Source organism: Caretta caretta, chromosome 9 (genome assembly GCF_965140235.1).
Source record: "Caretta caretta isolate rCarCar2 chromosome 9, rCarCar1.hap1, whole genome shotgun sequence".
Classification (NCBI taxonomy): Eukaryota; Metazoa; Chordata; order Testudines; family Cheloniidae; genus Caretta; species Caretta caretta.
This window is the reverse complement of record NC_134214.1, coordinates 5,128,078-5,155,581: the sequence shown is the minus strand read 5'-3', so window position 1 is coordinate 5,155,581 and position 27,504 is coordinate 5,128,078. Positions and strand designations below refer to the sequence as shown.

The window sequence follows — 27,504 nt, the reverse complement described above, 5'->3', positions numbered from 1 at the left end:
ACTCGACACTTGCCCTGTTCTATTCATTCCCTCTGAAGAATTTGACACTGGCCACTGTCAGCAGACAGGATACTGGGCTAGATGGACCATTGGTCTGACCCAGTCTGGCCGTTCTTATGTTCTTGACATTTAAAACAAACCCCATTGACTTGTTAAACCTCAAGGAACGAGCAGGGTTCTGCAGTGAAAAAGGGGCTCCAATCTATTATTAGTATTTATTAGGTGTATTACAGTAGCACCTGCCCCAGTGATGGCCCAGGACCCCATTGCACTAGGCGCTGTACAGACACAGAATCAAAAAGACAGTCTCTGCTCCAAAGAGCTCACTGTGTAAACATAAGACAAGAGAGAACAGGAGGCTACAGACAAATGGGGGAACACAGAGAACCACTATTGGGCTCCATCTTCTCCTTCCTCTAAGCTACCCTGGACTTTCCCGAGAAATTAATACCCAGCTGCACAAGCCTTGTAACAAGGGCTCAGAGGGTCTTGTCTCTGTGGACACAGAGTCTCACGCTGCTGACCATGAATTTTGCCTTCCTGCCAGATAAAAGGATCCGGGAGGCCAGAGGTGAATGAAAAAAATAAATAACTGGCTTGTATTAAGAGTGAGAGTTCAATGAATCCTACTGAGTGCACTGTTTTGCTTATTTTTTTAAAACTTTAAACACTATTTTAACTAGAAAATACACTGAAAGGTACAGGCCTCTTTTACAGTCTGGACCTAATCATTTGTGTGTGTGTGTGTGTGTGTGTGTGTGTGTGTGTACACACAACACACTTAACACATTCAAGCTCTCAGTCTAGAGCTGTTTTACCGTACACTCAAACTTTGTCCTACACTGTCACCTTGTGGCACTTTGACAGATTACAACAGCATTCCCAAAAATCACACTTCACACTATCTGCATAATAACAAAATTCCTCCATCACTGAAGGCATGTCACACTAACTTATGTACATGCAGTTGTCAGCAGCTGATGTATGTGTTTAAGACTTCCAATTAATTAATGGGAAAATTATTAAAATAAAAATTGGATTATCCCATATGCATCATCATTATTATTCTATGTAATCTGTTTATATAAGGTCTTATATGGTATCCAGAATTATTATATATATTTATCTCTCGCTAACCTCCAGTCAACAGAGACTTTTAAAATCATTATCAAACAACTTCTTCATATTAAGACAGTGTTGCCTAGTGGATAGAAACATGGGACTAGACTCTAGGAGACCTGGATACAATTTGTGATAGTCTGGCCTGCTGGATGACCTTGAGCAAGTCACTTCTTCTCTGTGTGCCTCAATTTCCCCATCTGTAAAATGGGGAGAATGATACTGATCTCCTTTGTAAAGTGTTTTGAGATCTACTGGTGGAAAGAGCTATGTAACAGCTAGGTAATATTAATCATAATCGTTATAAATCATAGCTGATATTATCAGAGTGCTCCAAAACTCAGAGACAAACTCTGCACCTTAAAGCCTGAAGAAGCTATTTTTTATTTGCCTTAATAAATAAATAAAATACAGGTGTTGGAATTATCACATCCATCAATATATTTAGGGCAATTTCCATGTATTTGGAAAGTTGCAAAGATAATTCCTATGTGTAAACATTCCTTAAATTTCAAACAAGGTGATTTTGCGTCTGTTTTACCATTAAAAGTGTTTGGTGGCTTGATTTCCACATCCCGTTCTGAGCCAGCTCCTGCTGCACCTCCAGAAATATCAGGAGGGGATGTTGAAAATGTGAAAAACAAACACTTTGCAGGTTTGGGGAGTTTTAGATGAAACCTCCCCCAATTTTGACCACATCAGGAATGACCTTCTGAAAACGCCTGCTTTATCAGAAAGGTATTTTTCATAAAAATAAATAAACCAATCAACTATTACTGTGTGGGAAACTGTTTCCTGTCCTGTGAATATTTTCAAATGCGGGAATTCCCCCACCCCACCCCCCAAAAATCTCAAATCTGGACGAACAGTCAAACTCTCCACAAAAGTATCCACAAACTGAAAACCTGAAATTTTGGGTCCATTGAAAGGTTTCAGAAAGTTTTCTTTCAATCATTTCAGAACATGTACTTTCTATTTTGCCCTTTTCACCCACTCAGTCTAATTAGCTTACCTTTTGAAACGCAAAGTCATTTTGTCCTGGAAAACTGGAATGCTTCCTTTTGAAAATGTCAAAACAAAGCATTCTGAACATTTTGACACTCTTTTTCCCCAGCCTTTTAAGGAAATTTGCCCAAGTTGACCCTGGTTCACAAAGTTTGTTTTAGACAAATGGGCATTTTTCAACCAAAAAACCATTTGATTGAAAAACACTCGATCCACTCCATTTTCAACTACTTCTTCAAGATGCAAACATCCTTAAATGCAAGTACACAACTCTGTGGGCAAACCTTGGTGTGGAGTCACATCACTGCAATTGCACGGGCAAAACTGAGTGCACATGGGAGCAAGCGGCCTGCTGTGTTTCACTGACCACTAGTCCATGCAAACACCGATTTTGTGCATGCAGCTAAGCATGCAAATTAGGAATATCGGGCCCTTGATATTTTTTGTTATGAGCATAATAAAAATACTAGAGTCAAACTGGGGCTGTGTGTGATCTCTGCATGGATTGATTTGCATAGAGGGCAAAAGTCTCTGCACCCTGAAAACTCAAAGTTTGGTCTGTGGGGGATGGAATCCAGTCCAACCTCTCCCACTTGGGAAGCTATGGTTCAGTGGTTAGCACTAGGCTAAGACTTGGGAGACCTGGGTGCAAGTTCCTGCTCTGCTACTGAGTTCCTGGGAGACCTTGGGTAAGTCACTTTGTCTCCCTGTGCTTTGGTTCCCATGTGTACATGGGGAAAACAGCGCAGCCCTGGCGTATAGGGGGTTTTTTGAGCCTAACTAGATTCCAAGGCCAGAAGGGACCATTGTGATCACCTAGTCTGACCTCCTGCATAACACAGGCCAGAGAACTTCCTACAATAATTCCTAGAGCAGAACTTTTAGAAAAACATTCAATCTTCCAAAATACAGTAACAACTGTGCAACGCTCAGAGACTATGGAAACAGGGACCAGATGAGTGCCAGGGAGAGATCCAAGTGGCATGCTAACAAACACACAGGGTGGGGGAGGTGATATCTTTTGTGGGACCAGCTTCTGTTGGGGAGATAGAAGAGCTTTCGCGCTTACACAGAGCTCTTCTCAAAGCGTCGGGAGTTTTGCAACCAAGTGGTTTTTTTGGTTGGAAAATACCAATTTGGCAAAAACAAACTTTGTGACCCATGGTCAAGTTGGAAGCATTTTCTGACCCACTAAATTGTTGAAAAGAAAAAGTTTCAAGCTTTTCAAGATGTTTTATTTTGACATTTTTCCGAATATGGTACCAGAGTAACATGGCTCATGTGCAAGTGTTATCTGACATGAAGGTTTCACGCATCAGAGGGGAAGGATTTTTTGGGAGTGTATTTAACCTTGGATTCTCTGAGCAGATATGACGCCGGAGCACTAAGACGGCCAGCTGTGCTCCGTCACTGATCGCCACCAACGGGGAAAGACGCCTTTGGCCCATCCCATCTAGGTCCAGCTGCTCACCTTGCTCTTGTCCCAGAAAACACCATTCATGGGCCCAAGCCAGAGTCCCATCCATGGGAGCGATTGGATCCAGACTGAAGCACTCCAGGCAGTAGCTGTTTTGTCAGCCGGCCCAACAGGGCAAATGGCTCCCCCACAACCCAAGTGGTCGAGCAAAAGGGAAAAAGTTGGTCAAGCAAAAATGGCCAGTCAATCAGAGCACAGAGATGAAGAAAAAAAAAGGCAAGCAGCTCAGCAGTTTGGTACCCAGGGCAACTGCCCTGCTGACCCACCCCTAGAAGTAACCCTGGCCCCCCGGTTTATCTCTAGCCCAGCTCCGTTCTCAGCTGGACAGTGGTGGTGAGCTGGTGGCCACGTGGTAGCAGGCCTGGTCTTTATTTGGGCCTCACTGATCACCTCTTCTGGCTCGTGGTAGGAGAAAATCTTTCCATGCTGGTAGAGGAGCCCAAGATGCTGCAGACTCAGGCGAACCCCCCGCCCCCCACCCAAGGAGCTCGTCCTCTGTGAACATAGCACTCGTTGGTCGGTGTCAGATTGGTAGCACTCACCTCCAGGCCTGGCCTGGGTCTTGTCACACCGTCCTCCAGTGTCAATGGAAAATCTGTTCCGGTAGCTAAAATGCTTGTCCAGGCGCTGTCTTGTTTCTTGCCTTCTCCTTGCCTATCGGACACCCTGTGTCATACCCTCCCTCGTTGCTTTCCCCACATCTCTCCTCCTCCTCATCGGTTCCCCCTTCAGAGCTGCATCAAATTTAAACGTCTCATCCCTGCCTTTACAGCGCCACTCCTGGCTTCATTGTGGCCCCTCTCCACCCCAAAGATTCCTGCCTGTTTCTAGTTGCGACGCCCCTTTGAGTGAAAGGTAGCGGGTCTGATTATTTTTCCACGTAGCTCGTTCATCATCTGGCACGTTGCCGAGGCAGTGTCCAGCTGCACGGACATTCGTGGTGTGGTGATCAGACTGCATGTGCCTTTAAAAAGATAAAGCCAGGCATCTCACAAGTGGGCGCCTGACCTAAGGAAATGCAGAGCACCTGCAGCTCCCATTGAGGTCTGTGGAATTTGGGGGTGCTGCATAGTTTTTCATTTACGTTGCCAGGTTTGGAAACCCTGGCCTTAAATTAACAAACGGGAGCCTTGCCCAGTGGTTTATCAACAGAGGAAGTGAGTTTCTTTCATCATGTTGCACTAGGGTCCAGACAGGTTGGACTGTCCCACCTTTGGCCAGCAGCCCAGACAGTGCAATAACGTAACCCACCCCCATGCTCTGGATCGTTCATTTCCTGGAGAGGCTACAAACACAGCTCAGTTTCACTGTTGCACAATGCAGCAGATGCTAGCAGGGTGGCGGGCACCACGGTGATCCGGCAGCTAAAGCCCAGTGGCCTTTGAGCCACGCTTATAATGCTTGAGCAGCAGCGGGGTTGCTCTCCTTAGTTCAAAATATGCTCCAGGCTTCATTAGCCTGAGTGGAGAGTTGAGAGGCAGAGTGGGGTGTAGCCGATAAAGAGAAGAGTTCATAGCAAAACAGGGCTCTTGGACAGTGCAGTATTTTGGTCTATTACTTAGGCTGCTGGGTATTATTTATTCATGGATGCAATTAGTTTTTCCCCTACACAAATATTGTCCTTTTCCACATAGACACTGGACTTTTACCTCCCCAGAGGGCAGTGCTTCCAGCAGAACTTGAAATCAAACATGACTTTTATTAGCTGGTGTTGCTTGCGCACCAGAGCAAAAATAGCAACCAACAAGTCACATGGGGACAGCAGCTATTCTGTTAAATTTCTCAGCCCGTAGCTTCCAAGGCCATTGTACTCATCTCATCTGATCTCCTGCCTAGCACAGGCCAGAGAATATCCTCAACAAAATTCCTAGGGCAGATCTGTTAGAAAAACATCCCACCTTGATTTAAAAATGGACAATGACGGAGAATCTACCACAACCCTTAACAAATTGTTCCGAGGGTTAGTTATTCTCACCGTTAAAAACGTACCCCTTATTTCCAGTCTGAATTTGTCTAGCTTTTACATCCAGCCATTGTACTGGGTTACACTTTTCTCTGCTAGACTGAAGAGCCCACGATTAAATATTTGTTCCCGCTGTAGGTACTCACAGACTATAAAGATGTTACCCCTTACCTTCTCTTTGTTAAGCCAAATACCTGCTCGGACATCAAAGCGGAGCAGAAGTTCTGAAACTGTGGTCCAGGAACAATTTGTTGGCAGTCACATGATTACTGGTGTCTCCTTCTTTGCAGCTCCTAAAATACATCCCCAGTCAGACTTCACCAGCCAAAGGATGACTGGTATTGCCACCGGGGCCTTATGCAGTCATGAATGGAGGGAGGTGGGTCCCTCTGGTTCCAAGTGGGAAGGGTGGAGACTCACAAGAGAATCTATATGGCCTAGACCATATCTTCAGCTGAGCTCCTCAGCTAGAGATTACGGACTCTGACTCATCAGCAATCTAGCCCTTCAGTGCTGAGCATTAGGCCCCCAAATTTGGAAAACGTGGACTTCGCAGCTAGGCACATTAGTAAAAGTGGTCTGAGTTTCAAAGGTGTTGAGCATTCACAGAAGACCCACTGGAGTCAACGGGAACTGCAGGCTACTCACTGGTCATGATCTAGCAAATCACTTGAGATCATGCTTAACTGTACGCAAGTAGCATAGGCCCTTGAAGTCAACAGAATCACTTGGGCGCATGCTTTGCTGGGTTGGGGCCACATGCCTCAATAGGGATTAGGGTAAGTCTTTCCTATTGACTTCAGTGCATTTTGGATCAGACCCTTAGTGACTAAGTCTGGACCCTTCCAAGTGAGAGAATACCAGATCAAGACATTTTAAGCCAAACAGACAGAAGAAAATACCCCTCACTCCACTGTACTTCACTTTTCATCGTTTTATTCTTGTATTTGTACAGCTATATTTTACAGAACGCGTTAATGCAGTTTAGACACAGCCCAAACCCTGTCTCCCGAGATTGTTCATAACACAAGCATGTAAAATAAGACCTAAAAAACCCCAAAAACCCAACCTCCACCCCCCCCCCCCAAAAAAAACATTCCCCGATAAACAGTTCTGCCAGAGGACTCCTTTTGCAACATAAGGCTGTACCTTAAAAAGGAAATTGGGCTCATACAGTTCATACATTGAAAACGTCCATTGAAAAAAAAGGCACCGTGCGAACCACATTTTACATATATACAGACTGAAAACAAAAACAAAAAAAATTACACTTTATTATTATTTTAAATTCCTTCTGCAGCTTTGTTGGTTTAATACACACTTTTTTTTTTTGTAAATTGTAAACCTTCACTTGCAAAAAAATACAAATACACTGATGCATTTAGACAAAATATTTTCTTACTTATACAGATGCAATACTTTAAAATATCTTGTTAAGTGCTCTACCACACTAAAGAGTCTCAAATCAGCATCTGCCTGCAGATGCTCAATCAAGTCTTCAATGCATTTTATATATTTTTAATATATCTTTAAGGTCTATATATATTTATATTTTTATATATATTTATATTTGATATATATGTATATATATATATATTTATATTTGATATATATATATATATATATACACATATATTTTACAACTCTGCCATAGATTCCTTCACCTTTGGTTAAAAAAGTTAAAGCCCTCTCTTCAATAGTACACAATTCTTTTCGTCTCTTTAAAAGAACACACATTTTGCATACAAAGAGAAAGCAAAAAAAACCCCAACAACACAAAAAATAAAAAATAAAAAAACCCAACTGTTCCCGTAAATCAGCATGACCTTCCTCATCTTCAGACTGTGAAGGTTAAACTCCAGAGTTTATCAACACTCCACTGGACAGACATTTTTTATACACATTTAAATCTGAATAAGTTTTTTTTAGTTTCACATAACTGGGAAAAATAAAAATAAAACCCGTGTATTTTTTAATATTTTTTCCCACCTTCTGCACTATGGGCTTAGAGGCACTCCATCGTGTGATGAAAGTTTTAAAGTGTTACAAGTGTTACAAGTATCCTTTGGATATCTCCCCCCGCCCCCTTCCCCCAGACTCCCCTTCCCCTCTCCCCGCAGAGAAATCCACCTGGCTTTCAGCACGCCTTGGGCAGTTCTGGTGGCAGCTCGGCTGTCGAGACGCGATATTGCACCTTGGTGTTGGTGATGGCACCATGTTTCTGCCGGAGGTGCAGCCGCAGCTGGCTTTTGTGGCGGAAATGCAGGTTACACTTCTCACACTAAAACCAAAAGGATGGGGAAGGTGCTGTTAGCTCAAAAGTTTACAGAGCCATATGTAATCTAGCCACATATATGCCCCCAGCAGCCCCCGCCCTGTCGGAGTTGCCTCACAATCATTCATTCATGTGGCCTTGCAACATGGCGTGGGAGCGTATTTTACAGATGAGCAACTGAGGCGCAGAGAGGCTAAGTGACTTGCCCAAAGCCACGCAAGGCGTCAGTGGCAGAGCCGGGATCTGAACCCAAGGCCAGCGCCTGACCCGCCAGCCCACACTTCTGCCTCAATTTTAAAATATCTTTGTTGCCGAGATGCTAACGAAAAGACGGACGCCATCTCCCAGCCGGTCACTTTAAACACAGTGAGTAAGAGTGATATGAAGCACTTGGCAGGTCTGTAGTGCCTCTGTCTGGGGACTCGAAATCTTGTCCTAAGCAAGGATTGCTCAGGACTCTCAGCACCCTGGACACCCCCTTTCTTCAGAGGGGGAAAAATGGCACGAGAGAGGTTAAGTGACCTGTCTGAGGCCACGCAACAAGTCAGTGGCAAAGCTAGAAGTAGACCCCGGGGTCCTAGCTTGCCTGCTTTAGCCTCTAAACCAGAGTTCTGCCTCGCGTAAGACTCAAAGTAGCTTTTTTCTGTCCCCTTCCATCCTAACTATTCCCACCTGCTGATATTGCACAGGAGACTGTACGTAGCAATCTCCATATGGGTCGGATGGGGGCTCCCAAGAAGATGCATGGGAAGTGGGTGCTACATGGCACGGGGCCACTCCAGGCCCCAGTCCCTCCGTGTCGTGGTAGCGTCTACTCCTGGTTAGCTCCAGCTCTTTGGATTGGAGGTTAAGCCCCCATGTTATGGGCCTCAGGGTTAAAAAAGCATCCTGGGCCAAGCTCACCCCTGGGGTAACGCCACCAACTGCACAGCAGCGTACCCTAACCGGTGAATAGCCCTCACTCCGTAGAGCTATGCCAGGGATGAGTTGAGCCTGGAGGGGACGTCTTGACACACCTCATCTCTAGCATCTCTCACCCTCCCGTACAGTAGAGAAGCAATGTCCTTTGTCCTCTACTGTGACGTGAGCCGAGGCCCTTTGAAGGAACGTGACCTTCTTCGGTTGGGGAAGGGGAGGAAGAGAAAACAGGTCGAGAAAACAGGTCAGGGCTGGTTCCAGATACAGCTCAACCCGTCAAAATGCCATCTCAGCAGCAGGCCTCTAATTTCCTGTGTACCGGAGGGTGGATGGGGAGGGGAAACGGAGAGGTGTCCTTGGGGAGAAGCCTGGTAAGGATACACCAGAGCTAAGACTGAACTGGTGGTCAGGACTTGAGCCATGCCAGGGGTGATGCCAGCGGTCAGTGCCGGACAACCTCTCCCCACCACGGTACGTGGCCCTTATGGCTGCTAGGGAGTTCTGGCTCGTGGTGACTAGCACCGATAACGCCAGGAGGTCACTTACATGGTACGGTTTCTCTCCTGTGTGGATTCGAAGGTGACTTTTGAGCGTTTGCAGGTGCCGGAAGCGCGTGCCACAGATTTCACAGGGGTAGGGTTTTTCGCCAGTGTGGATTAGCACATGAGCTCGGAGATGGGCAACCTGCCGCAGAGGAGACAATGTCAGAAAAGTGTCCCCATAGGCATGCTTGCCACATGCACTTCACATTCAGACCAAGCTCCCCAAGCCACTCCTATCAATCCTCATGCTTCAGGGCATTAGCCAGACAACAGCTGGGGTCAGGAAGAAATCCTCCTCCCACCCACTGGCCATGAGAGGCAACACTGGACTGACCACTCGGTACGGCAGCTCTGATATTAAAGGCAGACTCTAAACCGAATGGATTTTTCTAATAAACCAGTTTCATCAAAAGGAGTTTGAAAAGCTGCCATCTCTGTGGCCAGAGGCTCTAACCACAAGCCCAGTCCTTATTACTCAAGTGACCATCCGAAGGGCCATCTTCCTCGAGTACGGAATCCTAGATCAGACTCCATGGGCATAAGCTAATGAATGTTTGCAGCAAAACCCTTTGAGAGCCCGAACGGCTGACAGCACACGGAGAAATGTAAGAGGCACAGATCTGTTTCATTGAAAAAAACAATGGACTAGCTTCATTGACCTGCCAAGGGCAAAGTTCCAGGGACCTGTATTTGCCCCACAACAGCATGGGATCATCACCAGGCCCTAAGCAAGGAACAGTGCCCCCTTCAGGGCATTTCCCATATCACAGACATCCAGCAGAGCCCCAGGACCCAGAGCAGCAGGAAGACGCCTCCCACTCTCCAGGGGAATTGTAGAGCATGAAGCGGGATCCTCACCTGGACAAATCTGGCCCCGCAGGTCTCACACTTGTAGGGCTTCTCTCCGGAGTGGATGCGTGTGTGGGTCTTCAGGTTAGCCGGGCGGTTGAACTGCGCTCCGCAGATAGTGCAACGATATGGCTTCTCGCCTGTCACCCCGCCAGAAACAGAGAGACGCCAGGTTAGCACACAGTGTCCCGAGCGCCCCAAAGCTTCCACTACAGTCACTAAATTGCCATATAGTCCACAAGAGAATGGAAAAAACACGGGCCTCCTAGCAGCGCTGAACCTGCAAAGCCCAGGGCAGACTCCCTGCTGTGTTCCAATCCCTTTGCTCTGCTTTTGCTCCCCCTAGCTGGGAATTCCCTCAGTGTGTATGTGATGGGAGTCCCCAGTGGGGGCAGATCATACAGATCACTACAAATCATAGTCCGGTCCTACGCCAGCCTCCACACAGGCACTGGAGGGAAGAGGCATGGCCACAGTATGGCATGCTCCAGCTATCCTCAGCTGGCAGGCGGTCCCTTGGGGGACCAGTGCATGTTAGAGCAGCCCTCAGGCTGCTCTAGCCTGCATACAGAGCTGGGTTAAGAGTCAGGGAACTTCCCGCCTACAACATTTGGGTGCAGCAGAGAATCTGCTCACTGACTGTGTGGCACACCCACTGCGCACTGGTATTTTTGGCAGGGAACCCTAGCCAGATGTGACCCTCTTCTCCTTCTCCCAGAAAGTTATTCATAGAACTACTGTCTGGCTCAGATTGTGAGGCACAGCCCTAGAAATCAGGTCTACAAAGGCAAGTCTGTCTGCTTTGCCAAACAGGATTAACTAGCCCCTCCTAGTCCAGCGACAAGCAATATTGACCAACTTTATACTGTAGCTGGGTGAGCAAAGCAGAGATACAGCAAGCAGATGAGATCTGCCTGGCTCTGTCGGTCTCTGAATGGTTTTAAATACATTTGATCCAATTGTTGGTCATTCCTTTGGCAAAGTGAGCAAGGCTGAGAGCGACAGAGGCTGGTTCATAGCCATGGAGTCAGTAGTAACTGCACTCCAAACTATTCAGCCTCAATTATTCCCACCTGCCATCTACACAAGGTAATCTTCATTGGATCTTTATCCTCCGTTGCATCCTTGGGATGGAAACAGATGGGCTGAAAGGTTCATCGGAAGTTTATTTTTTCCCCTCCTGCCTTTGTTTTTAAATGAAGAATAGCCTGAACATCAAATCTGCTTTTCCCTGATTTTGCAGGAAGATGTTTAAGGAATCTGAGGGGGATGTATATTGTGAGCTCTTGCACCTTACGGCTCCGATCCGGCACGTGTTTAGCTTTATGTGCTGTAAAGTCAGGCAATGTGCAATTCAGCCCAACTGATGCGGGAGGAAGGCTGGGTCTTTAACCCAAACTTCCTTTCTCCAAAGTGTTAGTTGGCTATCAATGTTCTGAGCGTTTACAGAAACAAGCCAAACCCGACCCAGGATTCTGAGCAGCAGCTCAACCCCTGATCCCTTCCTTTCTCAACTGGCTCAGACCATTTCAGCCGTTTGCCAGTCATCAGACTTTCTAATGGAAAAACCACCAGACTATTTATTTTTGGTAAAATAACCCCTCTCAGCCTCTTTATCCATCATAAAAAAAAAAAAAAAAAAGTCCAAAGGGCCCCTTCCCTGCCCGAAACACTCTGAATGGAACAGCCAATACAGTTCACAGGTGGAGAGAGAACCAAATGCTAGGCAACACCTCATAGTCAAGGATCCCAAAGTACTTTGCAGATATTAAGCTTCACAGCCCCCCAGAGGGGAACATAAGTATTTCCCCATTTATAGCCGAAGCACACAGGGGTTAAGCCATTTCCAAAGGAGCAGAACCTAGGAGTTCAGGCTCTCAGGATGTGGCTGAAGATCCACGACCATCCCTTGTCAGGTGCTGGGGTGCTTTGCCCTTCCTTGCATACCCAGTTGCAATGCCCCAGTGCCGGATACGGATTAGGCCTGCATGCAAGGCAGAGCTTTCAGGGCCTTGTGTGCTTTTCAGGACCTGCTTTGACACATTGCCATGGGCTGGCACCAGGAGCGCCGGGCTGTACCTGTGTGAACGGTTTTGTGGCTGGCTAGGTTTCCCTTGTAGCGGAAGGAGGCCTGGCAACGGTCACACTTGTAGGGCTTATCACTGTGTGCCTGCAGGGAGTGCCTCTTGAGAGAAGCCTCTTCAGAGAACCTGCAGTCGCACTCATTGCAGAAGAAGGCTCCGTTTTCTGTCGGGGACAGAGAGAGAGGCGGGGAGAATGAATGAGATCAGCAAGCACAGCAGCACACGGGTCGCCTCCTGTATGGACGGGGCCAAGGAGCCCGTGGGGAGGGGAAGCCAGCGTGTCAAAGCTAAAGTCTGTTTCACGGGGGTTCGATGGAGTTGGGGAAAGCAGCACTTCCACAGCGTCCGTTACACTTTCCTTCATACATACACAGCAAAACAAATCACCCATGGGGCTAGCCAACAACCAAACCAATCAGAAGTAGCGTCTTAGTAAATAGGAAGCAGAAGGTGGGAAGGCTGCCTCATGATGGTGGTTTCACTGTATATGAATTCAGAGTTCTGCTCATTGGGGGAAACTTGGGTTTTGGGCAGCAAATAAAATCTTCCTTTTCCCCCCACTGAGTTGGAGGATGGAGGCAAACAGATTTTTACAAAACGGAGTTTCGTAAGCCTCTTAAGAGCATAAGAATGGCCATACTGTGTCAGACCAGAGGTCCATCTAGCCAAGTATCCTCTCTTCTGACAGTGGCCAATGCCAGGTGCCCCCGAGGGAATGAACAGAACAGGGAATCATCAAGTGATCTATCCTGTCAACCATTCCCAGCTTCAGACAAACCGAGGCTAGGGACACCATCCCTGTCCATCCTGGCTAATAGCCATTGATGGACCTATCCTCCATGAACTTATCTAGCTCCTTATTAAACCCTGTTACAGTCCAGCCCTCTTTATCCACAATTTTTCGTCTAGACTAGAGACAGTTCCAAGGACTGATGAGTGAGGCAGATAACATGGCCAGGTCCAAGTGTGGATCATTTCTTTCTGCCGAGCTCAATCCCCCACCCTGGCAATTTTGATTGGGTGTGGCATTCTTCACATCCTGTTTTAAAATGTTGGGAGATGATAATTACTCTCAACTAGCCCAAGCTGCCTTGTTAGAGGCAAAAACCAATTCCCATGAATGCTTCGTTCAGCCAGTTAGCAGGGGGTTTGGAAAGCACTTTGAGATCCGCTTGGAAAAGAGATGGCCTGAACCATTGAAGTTCAGATTCAGAATTTGGGTTCAGCCCATTGTAGAGACAGACACCAGCCTGCTAGCCTGTATGCATCATGCCCAGAGTTCTGGGGGTGCTGCGGCCGGGCCCCTCTCCTATGTGGCGGAATGGCATTGGGGGAGCTTCATCCCACAGGTTCCATGGCGCCCCCCTCTGCCAGCTGGAAGGGCAAGTGCGGGAGGATGGATTCTGGACTTACCACAACTGGAGTCGGAGTATTCGGAGTGGGTTTCGCCCATTTCCTCTCCGAAGGTCGAGCCAGGGGTGTGAAGGCACATCTCAGAATGCTGGGGGGACTGGGAGCCGCAGGAGCTGCATTTTGAGGAATGCAGGTACAGAGGGGACTGCCCCTCACTGCTCTGAGGGGACCCATCCAGGGATCTGTGGAAGAGGAGCAACGCCCATCGGAAGGCTTTAGTGCCATAAGATCACAGCACCTCCTTCAGCGCAGGCATGAAGAATACACACGCATTGCCAGGTGGACACTTAAAGGAGCCTTAGTCGGGATCAGGGCCCCATTGGGCATTCCCTCTACAGGGCATTCAGCAATCACACTTCATGCTTTTATAGTGCCCATCCCACAAGGATCTCGCCGCACTTTATAAACGTCCCTCTCGGGTAGGTAACAGAAGAGTAAACCGATGCACAGGGTTTAAGTGAAGTGGCCACAGCCACAGAATGAGCCAGGACTCCTAGTCCCTAATGTAACCATCAGCCTATGCTGGGTGTGGTTACACATTTGGGAAACATACATTACTGGCTAGATCCTCAGTTGGCATCAACTGGCGAGGTTCCACGGAACTCACTGATTTACACCTGCCGAGGAACTGATTCACCAAAACTAGGCATCTACCCAAAGCATTAATAAAACCGAGCAGTGCTGCAAGGAGTCCCGTTTCCTCCAGGGGGTTTGCCTTACCTGTTCACAATGTTGTTGAGCCTGCTGGCTTGTGGGATTGTCGAGTCTTCCCCATTCAAGCTCAGCTTGGTTGGGGACTGGACGTCTAGATTCTCAGGTTCCATGGACTGCTGGCAAGCCGACGCAGACACGTAGGAGTGAGGGGAGAGGGTCCCCGCTTCATTCTGGTCGGCACCGTCTTGCTTGGTGCTCTGGTTTAGGTTGTTGAGGACAATGAACTTGTACTTCTTCCAGTTGCAGGCTTTGGGGTCAGTAGGGCTCTTGGTACCCAGAGAGCCAGAGCTTTGACCGATGCGGGCGTTCTTGCTGCTGCTGGACTCGGTTGGCGAGTTGGGTTGGCAGTCTGACTTCTGGGGGCTCTGGGGGCTGATGAGACCCTTTCGGTTCACTGGTGTGTTGGTTGGTTCAAAGTGCTGGCTTATCTCGTCTTCTGAAGAGGTCCGCTCTTCTTCTTTGGCTGCTTTGTCACAGGCAAAGTAGGGATTGTTTCGGACCAGAGGTGCGACGGGCTTAGGGCCAGCGGCTATTCTGTAGTGCATGTCACTTCTGGCCTCTTCGGCAGCAGCCTCTTTTGGAGAATAGATGGTGGCGTGGCACATGTTGGCTGAAAGGTCGGTGACAGCTCTGGTGTAGTCTGTAGGGATTGTCCTGGAGCTGTCACATGGCAGCATTCTCTCCTTTGGGAAAGGGTTGACCCTCGAGACATCCGGCAGAGGGATCCTCGCCTCTCGCAGCTCGTCATCTAAGAGGAAACCGTTGACTGGAATGGGGTTGTATCCAGTGTAGGAAAGGGGCGATCCAGACAGGCCACTGTACAAACTGGAGGCAAAGGCCCTTCCATCGCAGAGAGGCGTGTTTCGGAGAGGCATGTTGTTCTCGGAGACTTCCCGGCTCCTGTAAGCCATCACTTCTGGATGACTCAGCATCCGGCCTGTCAAGAACTCTTCCCTTGGCGTCTTCATTGCAGAGACCACCTCGGCTTCACTGCATGGAGACAAAAGGAAGGGTGTTACGCCTTATTCCCAGCCTTTGAAACAAGCTATCAAATGTGTTGGCAATTCCACCCTTCACCCCCCCAAAATACAGGCTCTCCAACTCAGCCACAGGTGTCTCACCTAGACTTGACAAACCTTCGGCAAGTATCGACAACGTGCTCCATCTGTAGGTAGAGCGCGGTGGTCATGACGGCCATGATGTTGCTTTCCCTCAGGTTGAGGCGGGAGGTGTACATGAAGTCCAGCAGGATGCAGAATCCCTCGGGGTTGATGTCTGGGGCCAGAGTGATGATGTTCAGATTGCACTTTAGCTGGTCAGTGAATATGCTGTAGAAGAGGCCGCTGCAAAGGGGAGAAGGGGTGGGAGGGGAGAGTGAACCCAAGTTGCAAGATTTCAGAAGAAGAGAGGGGGAGAGAACTTATTACAGGGGTTCTCCATCGGGACATCACGAACTCTCAATCTCTGCCCTTCCTACATTGCGACGCTGGAAGATGGATGGGAGGCTCGCCCCAGGGAGGTCCTGTTATGGAAAAGGTTGAGAACTCTGATCTTAGTTAATTTAAAGACCCTCCATAGACTTCCCTCATGGAAATCCTCTCCCTCCCTCCCATGTCTCCTCCCTCCTCTGATCTAGCATTAAATTCTTCCACGGGTCCCCCAAATTACACCGAGTGCGAGCGCCTTCTCCTCTGCAGCTCCTGCCACCTGGAGCAGCCTCCCTGCATCTCTGTCCTTCCATGCCAACGGCCTCTCATGTCCTCCACAATAGCGCCACCTGGTCAAACGAGGCCCGGTGACAAGGCCACGAGAGGTGGCGAGTGTTTTATTTACGGTGTACAATGGCGAATGGGTTTCAGTCAGATGCCAAGCATCGGATATTCATGGATGTGAACACAGGGCTCAGACAGGCAGCGCTGGACCCTGGGACGTCAGGCGTGCTCTTTATCTGACGGAACAGCGTGTGCGCGCAGAGGAAGGAAAGGGGGCTGGGCGGGGTGGAGGAGAAAGCGACCGTGTCATTAGCCCCTCTTCACCTGCAGGCCATGAGGACAGTTTTGTGGGCTCTGAACTGTTCCCGGTTCACGATGATAACAACATCGGTGAGGATATCCCGGCTCCGAAGGCGGTTGAGATTGAGAAGCACGTCACTTGCGTGACGGGTGAACTGGATGCAGCTGTCTGCCTGAGAGGCCATCTTGACTCTGCCTGAAAAAGGGAGAGAAAAAAAAAAAAAAAAAGATAGGACCATGAAGTGACTGAGAAAGCACCATAAAGCAGGGCCAAGAGCCTGCCATTGGTCTACTCCAAAGGGGCTACCCTGCAAGACAGTGTTTGGTTAGGGCAGCAATAGACCCCCCAGCGAGAGAAGAAACAACAATAATCTAGGATGCAACCACATTTCAGCTTCCATCTGTAGTGGCCATGACTGGAGTGGATTCAGCATGAGTCCCAGACTCCTAGCTGAAGGATGAACACAATAGGACCTTCCTGGGGAATAGGTGGGCAAGCTATACCACCTCCCCATCACACCCCAAGCCTGATCCTGCTCCCACTGTGGCCAAGTCAGCAGGAGCCGTGCTCAGCTCCATTGGAAGTTGCTATTTGAAGATCTCAGAGGACTAGCAGACAAAGCAAAGCAAACTCTGCACACTAATCTGCATTATTAGATTACACACTTTATGGTTTGGTCCTGCAGCTCTGATACATGCGTCATTCCCACGGACGTCACACAGTTGAGTGGGCAGCCAAACTACAGGATCCAGCCATGGAAATTAGAGCTATTCATAAAGATCCCATACAAAGCTACAGGTGCTCAGTGCTTCTGAAAATCCGGACCAAGGGGTCTCTAGTGGGGAACCCAAAAATCTGTGGCCACTTCTGAAGATGATTTGCCCAGGGTCACTAATCAGTAGCTGCATCAGGAACAGAAAACCCAGGTCTCCGGACACCCAATTCCCTAGAATCTAAATCACCAGGAATTCTTAATTCCAGAACTCTGTTCCTCTTCCCTCAACAGTTCTTGATGTGAAGCCTTCCAAAACACGTTCTCTTTGATCAAAGTTGGAGGGTCTGACCCAGGCCTTTCCCAAGAAGCTACCATCCAGCACCTGAAATTCCACATTGGAATTTGATTCTTAAATGCCAAATTCCTCAATGACAGGATTAGTTCCAGCCACTGTTCCACTGGCGGCGGTGGGATATGAATGTGTAATTTTGTGCAGAGCAGCCACTCTCCTGAATACAGATTCTGGCTGGGCCTAATGAAACATTTCATTCAACACATTTAAAAAGGCATGAAATTAAATTTACATACCCAGTGCCTCAATTCACAGCCCAAAAGTTTCTTTCAAACCTACAAAGCAAGCACAAGAAAACAAACACCAGATTAGTTCAGAAATGTAAATTGGCTGTGGTAGGATGCAAGCTTGTTGTTTTGATGTAACATCAGCAGGATGCGAGCTGAAGCTAATAGCACTTCCCCTCTCCAATAAAGTTAATTTGTTTCTCCCAGTACAGCATGTTCTTATTGCAGCCACAGGCTTTGGGAATCTAATCATAGACTCTTCCACACCCTCTACCCCAAACCATAGGTGTATGCCAAGGAGCCTTTCATATCTATGAGTCAGGGACTCGAGGGTAGCTGGGGAGGGTACAGGAGGAGTCAAACAAGAATTCACTCACCACTTTTTTCAGATATGCCTCTCCCTATCCCCAGTATTCCCACTCCTTTCTTATCATCTCATTGCATCACACAGGGCTGCAAGACTCTCTCCCCTCCCCTCTTTCATTCTCCCCAGAAACTGAAAGGGGTCAGGAATCATTCTCCTTAGTAGCCATCATTCTTCTGAAGATTTCAAAGCACTTTGGAAATATGAAACACTAGAAATTGCTAAAGACTGGGAAACTGAGGCACTGAGAGGTTAAGCAACTTGATCGAGGTCACACAGCAAATCAGTAGCAAAGCTAGAAACAGACCTAATCCCTTCTTTGACTGCCAAAAGATGCTCTTTGCCTCCACCTGCTGGCTTTGGGGAGTTAATGCAATGGGGACAGAGAAGAATTTCTTCTTCTTTCCACTCCATGCTAAGAGAATTTTATTTTTCTTCTTATCTACATGAAGACAATTACTTTCCCCCCATAGTTGGCTTTTACATTTAAAAGAGGGGGAAAGAGCATCATAGCTGTTATTTGGCTTTTCAGATATAGCCATAAACCTTTCCAAGCCCCAAAAGATGTGTACCCAGAGATTTATGGGGAGGAAGATGAATTAGTGTGATTTTTAACATGCTAAAACAAATGCATGACATTAAAATCCATTTCATACACTCAAATGAGGTGAGTCTCCCGAGCGCCTCTGAGCCTCCCTAACTTGAAACTCAAAGAAGGTGACTCATTTCCCAAATACTGCAGACTCTGACCTTTTCGCATAGCCCTCTTTGCCAGCCACTTTCAGCGTTCACATGAAAGCCAAGAGATTTACAGACTCTGCTAGCAACTGGCCTTGCTTCAAAGTTCCCACCCCAGTGGAATGTGTAAGTGATGCACAACCGGGTCAGACTCTGAGCTCAGTCCTTTCAGCGTAAATGCCAGGCATGTCTACGACCTACTGGAGTCACAAGAGTTGTCCCTGAGATCAGAACAGGGCCCATTTATAGGCTACGACATGGGTCTGAGAAGTACAAAGCTCACCATGAATGCCAACCCCTTCCACGCAATGCAAGAACTTCCTGCAGTGGTAGAATTCTTGGACAGGGATGGGGCAGGAGGGCAGCCTGCCCTGGGTGCTACTTGGTCCTTTGTCCCAGCCTGCTGCTGCCCCCCCCCCCAGCACATCTACATCACCCGTCCAGTCTCGCTGCCCAACCCATCTTGGGTCCGCCCGGCTGCCCCTCTGCAAACCCACCGCTGGCCTGGAAGAGGCTCGTCTAGAAAGCAGACAAATCTGGGCTCCTGACAGCCAAGCAGCCTTATCCAACAAGGGACCATTGCATTGAGCTTCACACCAGGATCTGCCTTCAATCTGCTGCTGTGATTGAGAAAGAGGAAGGCGCTCCTCCCCCCCCGCGACACACCCTTTACCCACCCACCCCATATTAATCAAGCCAGATGCAAATGAGTGTCGTGTCGTCCCCCCCGCCCCACACCGTTTGGCCTTTACAGTCACCTGATCATAAGACAGCACAGTTCAGCAACAATAAAGAGACGGTCAAGATTTAATGGCTGATAGTTCCTTCACCACCCCCCTCCACCCCGCAACTCCGATATGAAATCTATTATCCCCCCCAAAGCCAAATTCTCACGCTCCAGGGTTCACCCCACCAAAGGTCACCTTTTCTGCACGTGGGGGGGTGGGAAGGAGGGGATCCGCTTCCAAATAATGCTTCCCCTCCCAGGTCACCCTCTAGCCCTGCTGATGTAAGGGAGGGAAAAGGAAATATCCTCCCCCCCCCCCCCCCCAGCACAGAGACACCCCCTCGGAGCTTCTCTTTCCCACGGTACCTTGCAGCCAGCTGCCGGCCCCAGCCCAGCCGGTGCGGTGTGAGCGGCCGGGCGTGCTCCGGACTGGCTGCGTTTACACGGGGAGGAAATGCCCCCCCATGGCCAGTTCGCGCCGGGGAAGGGCACCGCGCTGTCATTCCGGGAACGCGCCGGGCTCCGGCTCCCGGCAGCCCTGTTCTAGGAAGAGAGGCGGGAGCCGAGCCCGGGGCACGGCGAGCCTGGGGAGACCGTCCCCGTCGCGGGCCAGGCTGCAGCCCTTTGCAACGCGACAAGGGGGGGGGGGCGGGAGCCCAGAGCCCGGCCTGGGGGCGCCCAGGGGCCGGCCCCCCCACGTGGGCGAGGGGGCTGGAGACACCATTGCTCTGGGGCTGGACCGCTGCTGAGCCCGCAGAGGGGTGGAGGTGGGGGGTCCGCCGCTTAGGGGCCCGGCCAGCTCCGTCCCCAACCCCCCCCCCCCGCCCCCAGCTCCTCCCCCTTGCCGCTGCACCCTCCCCGTCCTTGGCAGGAGGCTGGTGGATCAAATCCACCTGCAATTAAATAAATAAATAAATAAATACACCACCACCTACACTGGGCGGGGGGGGGGGGGGAGCGCGGCGGCACCTCGCCCCCCGGAGCCCTAGCCAGGGCCAGCCTGCGACTGGCAGGCGCTCGCCCCATCTCTCCCTCTGCAAGCCACGGCAGGCTGATTCGCAGCGAGCGAGCCGGCCTTCGCGCCGGGCTGCGACGCCTCTCTGCCCGCTAGGGGGCGCTCCGCCGCCAGGCATCAAAGAGCCACCCGACTCCAGCAAGGCACAGGCTTGTAGCATCAGCAGAGACAGCCGCGGGGGTCCCTGCCATTGGTCTCCTGGGGGCAAGTGACCCAAAGCAGGGACCCCAGGGTTTGCCATCCCCTTTGGACCTGCCCGCTAAGCAGAGCCCAGAGGGCACCGCAGGGAGTCCCCATTAGTAGAGGGGAAAGTCACCCTCCTGTGACAGAGACCTCCTTGCCAGCTCCCCGGCTCTCAGAGCTTTCATTTCTTACAGAATGGCATGAGATCAGGGGGTTGTAAGAGGCCTTCAGCTGTCAGAGCATGGCTTTATTAATCTAGTAGCCTCCTGGGGCTAGGCCAACACCCGTTTTGATTAACAACAACAAAATAAAGAGAGAAAAAAATCTCTAAGAGTTAAATACTGTGTCAGCGTAAATCAAAGAGGCTTTGGATACTCTTCCCCATCCCTTGTTCCCTCTGGCGACTAGGTCACTAGCAGCATATTAAGCATTCTGTGCTCTTTCAGTCTGGTCCCATTTCCTGCCAGCAAACAATTGTTTCTAGGAAATGCAATATATTACAGGGATGGGTTAATTATCAGCATTTGTAACCAGGAAACCTGCATATTTCTTCTGGCACTGCAAGCTGCTACAGTGTATTTTAATGTCTTGCTTTGAAGAAGAGTTTAAACTGGTTGCACTTTTGAATGCTTGGAAATGGCCCAATTTCTAGTCTGCACATTACTTTACTCTTCATTTAAAAATAAAGAGGGGGAGGGGGGAAAATACCATCTCAAAATCCTATTGATACTGCCAAAATCTTGCTTAGCATTAATGAAAATAGAAAGCCAATAAGTGTCCTTGGAAAGGGATGAGTGACCCTTTTTTCAGTGCTTCCAAATCCATAAGAAAGTCCACCCATTCATTTTTAAAATGAATACAGAAATGTTATTTCAATTGAAGTGACGCCAGGGAAAATGTGGCCCATTATCTCAAACATCACATACTATTTAAAGTGGCTTAAAAGAATACATTACTGTAACTGCAAGTTTGGACTGTGGACACATATCCAGGTATACTCCAGCTCAGAGTCAGCAAATAAATTTAGCCCTCATAGCTGCTCCAGTGGCTATTAGCCCACACTACATTTTTGAAAATAGCATAGCATGGTGTATTTGGGAAGATGCCATCCATGTAAGTTATCCTACAGAATGACCAGTCCTGTGACTCAGGGAGAAATGTCTCTCCTCTTCGAGCAGTTCTACAGTGCATTAGTCAATAGCCTCCCTCTGTGGTCAGTAAAATTTATGTCTTCATTGTGTCTGATTGATAATAAATGTAATTGGAGGTGAAGAGACTAGCCTACAACACAGGGATGGGGGAGAAAGCCAACCACTATCCCCCACCCTCCCTTAGAAATAGAATTTCCACATGGGAATTACAGTTTTTGCTATAGTTCTACCAACCACAAGAATGGTTTAATAATAAATCTAGGGCAAAAATATGGGCATTCTTCATAGAGGAGATTCTTGTTCACAGACCCCGTACTTAACTATAAATCCAAATGAAAGACTGTCAAGTCAAATTTTTCCCCAAATTAGTTTTTAAGTAGGCCCCATTATTTTTTAAAGTTTCAACTAAAATTGTTAACACCTCCCCAGACAGTGTTTGCATCCAAAATGTTGCAGCACTAGGAGCTGAAACAGATGTTACCTTGATCTTTTTTGTCCAAGAGGATAAATGTAACTTGGCTATTTAAATTATTTTATCTTGCTCCTCTAAAGTCCTTATAGCACATTAAGAAAATGTTGCTTGAAATCAGATTTTTTTTAAAAACTTGGCATTATCTCAATTAAGTTTTGCCACCTGCATTTACATTGGTATTTGGATAACATATTGATAATATAGTATATTTCTTAAGACTTTCTTATAAACTAGTAGGTTGCTGCCATGTAGGGTGACTGAAACCTTTTTTAAATGAATGCATAATTCTGCAACACAAGACAACCTATATTAGACAATGATTCAGGAACAGTAGAGGAACACCACAGGCAGGAAATATTTTACATGTGATTTCATGAAAACATTCAGACAGAGCTCCATATGTAAGTATCAATAACATTTTAATATGTACTTGATTGTTTTCAGCTAGGCTAGTCAATTTCTGTGGCCCTAGATGGGTCTCTGTATTCTTCATTGCTGACTTTTAGCGAGCTAGGAATTTTTTTTAAAGTACTGCATACAACATGTTTTTAATTTCCCAAGCTTGAAAGATTAGTTGCAACCAGTCACCAAAAGGAATTTTAAGAACACACCACTAGATGGCACCCTTTAGCTTTGTCGTAGAGATCTATTTCCCTTGGAAAATAAAACGCCACAGCTGAGGCTGGAAAACATATAATTTTGTCGATGTAATTCTGTTCCTCTTAAACACACGTCTGAGCAACATTATTATTTTTTTTTACAAGCTTTTCCATCCTTGCTTTTCACAACTTAATGTTTCTGCTAGGCTTATTTTAGACTCAGACAGAAGTCTTCAGTCCTCACTATCCAGCATTTAGGCTAGCTGGGAACACTAGCAATTAAAAAAAAAAAAAAAAAGAAGAAAACACGCCTTTGACTTGCTTTTGGTGTTCTCTTTGAGAATCAACTCTCATTCAGAGTTCTGTCTCTTTAGAATAATAAATAACCAGTGAAATACCATTTCTTCTCTGATTATTGACTCAGACAGTCAAAACAGGGGTGGGTGGGAGCGGACTTGATTTGAAACATATCCCAAGAGATCTTTGATCTATTTTGCCCCCTCAACATTGAGCATTTCCCTACAAATGAAGACTATTCTTCCTGGAACAATGAAAGAATCCATTCTTCTGGAAGATCCTTACACAGCCTTTGAATATTTTAAATCACTGATTACTTGACAAAGAAAATTTGAGGGGTTTTTTTTTTTTAAAGAGACTGGATTGCTGGTTAAAACACACAGTTGTAATGCAAACTGGAGTTCTTGCCCTATGAGAAAAAGTTTTGCCTTAAAATATTTTTGAAGAGATTTCCTAGCTGTAAAACAAGCCCTTAAGGCTTGCTGGAAGGAAGTCTGTATTTATTCTGAAAGCACTTATCCCATAAGCCTTTAATACAATATTGTGAATAATCATTAAATTTTAAAACCTCAGGACAAGCAGCAAGATGGTGCTTGATGACAGTAAAACATCTTCTGGAGTCAATGAGAATTTTGCCCCAGTTAGAGGCTGCAGGATCCTTTTCTGCTTATCAGTGTAGATCTCCTCCATTCCCAAGCCAGTTTAGTGCTGACCCTGCTTCCAGTGAAGTCAATGGCAAAACTCACTGATACAGGCTTCTTCTCTCTCTCTCTTTTTTTTTTTTGTACTTTATTTTTAAATCAGATTTACCTGGTGTATAAACATAGCCAGATCTTGGGTTGGATGCCTTTTAAAAGTCAGATTCAAAGACTGGAAGAGAAGCCACACATTTTCCAAAAAAAGTAGGTTGTTTTTATTTCCCTACTCCTCCTTCTCGGCCATCAAGGCTATTTCACAATATTTCAAAATATTGTGACAATAAACAAAACCCCCGACACATCCAAAAGGCCATTCCCTTTACAACCGAGAGAGGTCGCTGCTACGCCACACGCGACTACCTAAACCACTAAGTTTTCACAACAAAGTTTCTCCGGGGTGGGAGGGGAAAGTATTTTGACATCAAGTCATATCTGTCATTTACACAACTAACTGGAACTCTCCAATAAAACACACACACAGACCCCAGCTTTCCCCCCATTCCTCCCTGCCAAGCAGAAGCAATTTGTCTTGGATACATTCCTCTGGAGAAGACACTCCTGCCATTAAAAAAAAAAATCCCTTGAAGAAATTAACAAGGTTAGGTGTGAGGAAAATGAACCCTTCGCTCTGTGGGCACTGGGGTTTGGTCGACTTTCTCCCCCTGCGTCTCCTTATAGAAATACAGACGGGTTTTCACCACCCCTCTCTCATCAGAATTGTCAAACCTCAGCAGCAACCCCTTGACGTGATTCCATGTGTCAACAGGGATCGGATTTCAGCCCTGGTGGCTGAACTAGAGAGATTTCTAAAGATTCACCCCCCCACACACCCCCCAAAGTTTGGTACTTTGCACCTTGTATTCGAGAGAGCAGCGGGGGGTTGGGGGGGTTGCGTGCACTCTTGCAAAGCTCTGAGATTTCTGATCCCTCCCCCACCCCACCTTCCCTTTTCAAACAAACCCGCCTGCTCCTCTTTGCTGGTGCTACCTCCAGGAATAGCGTGTGGAAAGGGGCCAGCTAGGACAGCAGATTTACGACCGCCAGTCTCCACGCCAAGCGCGCCGTGGTAGTAAACGGCGCGGAGAACAAGCGGGATTGTCCCCGGCTACTGATTTCTTTTTGTTTTTTAAACCCTCCCCCCCCCTCCGGGAAGAGAGAGGGCAGCCCGTCTCCACGGGCCCTGCAACCAGCAACCCTGCTCCGGAGCCATCCGCGGCTCGTGTTTACATTCCGCAGCAGCCGTGTCTTGGGCGTTTTGAGGACATAAGCTGCACTCAAGGAGACCATAAACTAATTGGAAATCCATTAAAAGATTACACGGGTTTCCTGTAGGACGCTCGCCCTCTTGGACACGAGCCCTGGGAGATTTCGCTCCCTTTGCACCTGAGTTCTGAGCCCAGAATTATTTTGTAAACGCTGGTTTGACGGACTTTCCCCCTCAAACTGGTGATAATCCAAATTATTTATATATATATAGTAAATCAGTAGCCAGATTTTTTTAAAGCCTCCTTAAAGCACTTATGTCTTGGTCAAAAATACTTTTATTTCTCTGTCAAAAAAACAAAACAAAACCCACAAACCAAACCCAGGATGGGGTCATTATTCTATGAAATACAAGCATGTTTCCTAAATAATTACTCTGCTTTTTTAAACTTTTTTAAAAAGCAAAGAGTGGACGTTGTCAGCTCAGACAGGTAAGAAAGTTAGTCGATCCAAGCAACAGTCACTTCGCACAATTACTTTGGGATCCCCCTCAAAATCTCCCGCAAGTCTTATCCAGCAATCCTGGTTTTTTTTTTACCGCTTGGGCTGGCAGGACTAGACAGCCACAGGTTGCGGAATTCGCGAGCCCTTTTGCAAAGTCATCTATTTGCATTGGATTGGGGAGAGGGGGAAAAAACAAAAACAAAAACACACCACACACGCAACCAAGTTGCGTTGTCAACGCCTCCCCAGCACAGTCTAGAAATAAAATCGGGAGCGTTTTTGTCCCCCGCCGCTCCTGCCCTGTGCAAACACCCTGTCTAGTCTGAGCCCTGGTGCATGTGCCTTTCCTTATCAGCCGTACAGGTTCCCCTCTCGGAGATTGTGCACCGTGGAGGAGAAAAACAAAAACACACAACAACAACGCAGCCATTAGGAGACAACCTTAAGTCACGCAGCACCCAAAACACCACAACATTTACTGCCACACCCCCCCCCCCCAGGCCAGCGATCTCGCTCCCACCTTCCCTCCCCTGTCCTGTCCACACCGCCCCATCGCCGCGAAGATCCCAGAGCCCACATCCAGATGCGGCTGCAGGTGCAGAGCCCCCTCCCCCCGGGAGGAAGGTTCTTCCCCAACCGCAAAGAAGACAGGGGATGCTAAACAGGTTTCCCACGCAGAGACAACCACCGTGCAAATCGCCGGGCCGCGAACACACACAATTCAAGCCCAACGGGGTGTCCAAGCGACCGCAGGGGGAGGCAGCGGGGCTCCGGGGCCAGGGCAAAGCGGCCGAGTTTTGCTGGGGACATTTGTTGTGGCAAATCTCTGCCCGCTGTCACTTAATCGACTCGGAGAGGCCGGTGGTGGCCGGGCGCCAGGCGAGGGGCGCCTCGGCCAAGAAAGGCGAGCGGAGCAGCGAAGGCGGAGAGACTCCGCTCCCCGTCCGCGGGGGCAGGGCGAGAGGCAGCCCGAGAGAGGGCAGCCGGCCCCGGGCGAGCCGCCACATCCTCCTCCTGACAGCCCGGCCCGGCGCAGGAGTCAGCGGGGAAGGGAAGCAGCCCCGCGGGGCAGCGCAGAGCCCCCACCCCCGTCCCCGGAGCCGGCGATCTCCGCCGGGCACCCCTCCCTTCCCCGCCGGCGAACACTCCGGGCTCGCTCCGCGGCGGCGCCTCGGCCCTGCCCCGCAGAAAGAAAAAAAAGGACAAAAAAAAAAAAAACCCAAACAAAACACACCAACCTCACCCGCACCCCCCAAATAAAACCACGCGAGCCCCCCCCCCCCCCACAAGCCCCCCGGCCGGCTCCGCGCCCCGAACACCTGCCACGCGCGGCAGGGAGGGAAGGAGGGACCCGGGGACGGGGACGGGGAGAGAGGCGCCTGGGAGCCAGGGGCAGGCGCCTGGCAACCTCCAGCCTTAAAGGGTAAAGAAGCAGGAGCGGCGGCGGCGGCGCTAGAAGCGGCGGCGGCGGCGGCAGCAATCACCTGGTCTCCGGGCTTTCCTAGAAACTCCTTGCATCACCACTTCTAAGAACCCCAGTTCTAAGAATCAACAGAGCTCAATTCTCGGAATTTGAGCTGCCGACTCTACCACTGCGCCCGGCCCAGGGGAGGCCACATGCCACCCCTCCCTGCCTCCCCGCTCGCTCCGCCCTGATCCGCCCCGCCCGCCCCCTGCCGCCCGCCGCCGGGACCCCGCGGAGCCTTCCCGGCCGGGGGTCCCCACCCGGCAGCGGCGCCGCCAGCGGGGGCCAGCGGCCGGGGCCGGGGGGGCTCCCCCCGCGGCCGGTGGTAGGCGCCGGTCTCTGGAGTCACGTGGCCGCCTGCCTTCTGTGACGTCGGGGCGGCTTCAGTGTTGCAGCGTTCGGCCCCTGGAATTCTGAGAACT

At 48.8% G+C, this 27,504-nt stretch overlaps 1 protein-coding gene across 4 annotated transcripts; it reads right to left on the bottom strand.

Annotated features, from left to right (window-relative positions):
* Positions 1–6,483: 6,483 nt before the first annotated feature.
* On the bottom strand, positions 6,484–27,182 carry BCL6 (BCL6 transcription repressor). 4 transcript variants are annotated; one of them, XM_075132047.1, is made up of 10 exons: positions 27,102–27,182; positions 17,676–17,714; positions 16,396–16,567; positions 15,481–15,702; positions 14,366–15,349; positions 13,646–13,827; positions 12,228–12,395; positions 10,158–10,288; positions 9,304–9,441; positions 6,484–7,845 (listed from the first exon to the last, which is right to left on the bottom strand). In XM_075132047.1, the coding sequence occupies exons 3-10, from the start codon at positions 16,554–16,556 to the stop codon at positions 7,702–7,704; spliced, it is 2,130 nt and encodes a 709-aa protein (XP_074988148.1). In that variant the 5' UTR covers positions 16,557–16,567; positions 17,676–17,714; positions 27,102–27,182; the 3' UTR covers positions 6,484–7,701. The 4 variants fall into 4 exon arrangements, with proteins under 4 accessions (XP_074988148.1, XP_074988150.1, XP_074988149.1 ...); XM_075132049.1 differs by having other exon boundaries at positions 15,496–15,702; XM_075132048.1 differs by lacking the exon at positions 27,102–27,182 and adding an exon at positions 19,862–20,285.
* Positions 27,183–27,504: the final 322 nt, after the last annotated feature.

Bases quoted from the DNA above. Each gene is read 5' to 3' on its own strand.
- BCL6 (XM_075132047.1), bottom strand. From the start codon at position 16,556: ATGGCCTCTCAGGCAGACAGCTGCATCCAGTTCACCCGTCACGCAAGT. The intron at 15,703-16,395 runs GTGAAGAGGGGC...TCCCCTTTGCAG, and splicing joins ACTGTCCTCATGGCCTGCAG to CGGCCTCTTCTACAGCATAT. The intron at 12,396-13,645 runs GTAAGTCCAGAA...TGTCCCCGACAG, and splicing joins ATACTCCGACTCCAGTTGTG to AAAACGGAGCCTTCTTCTGC.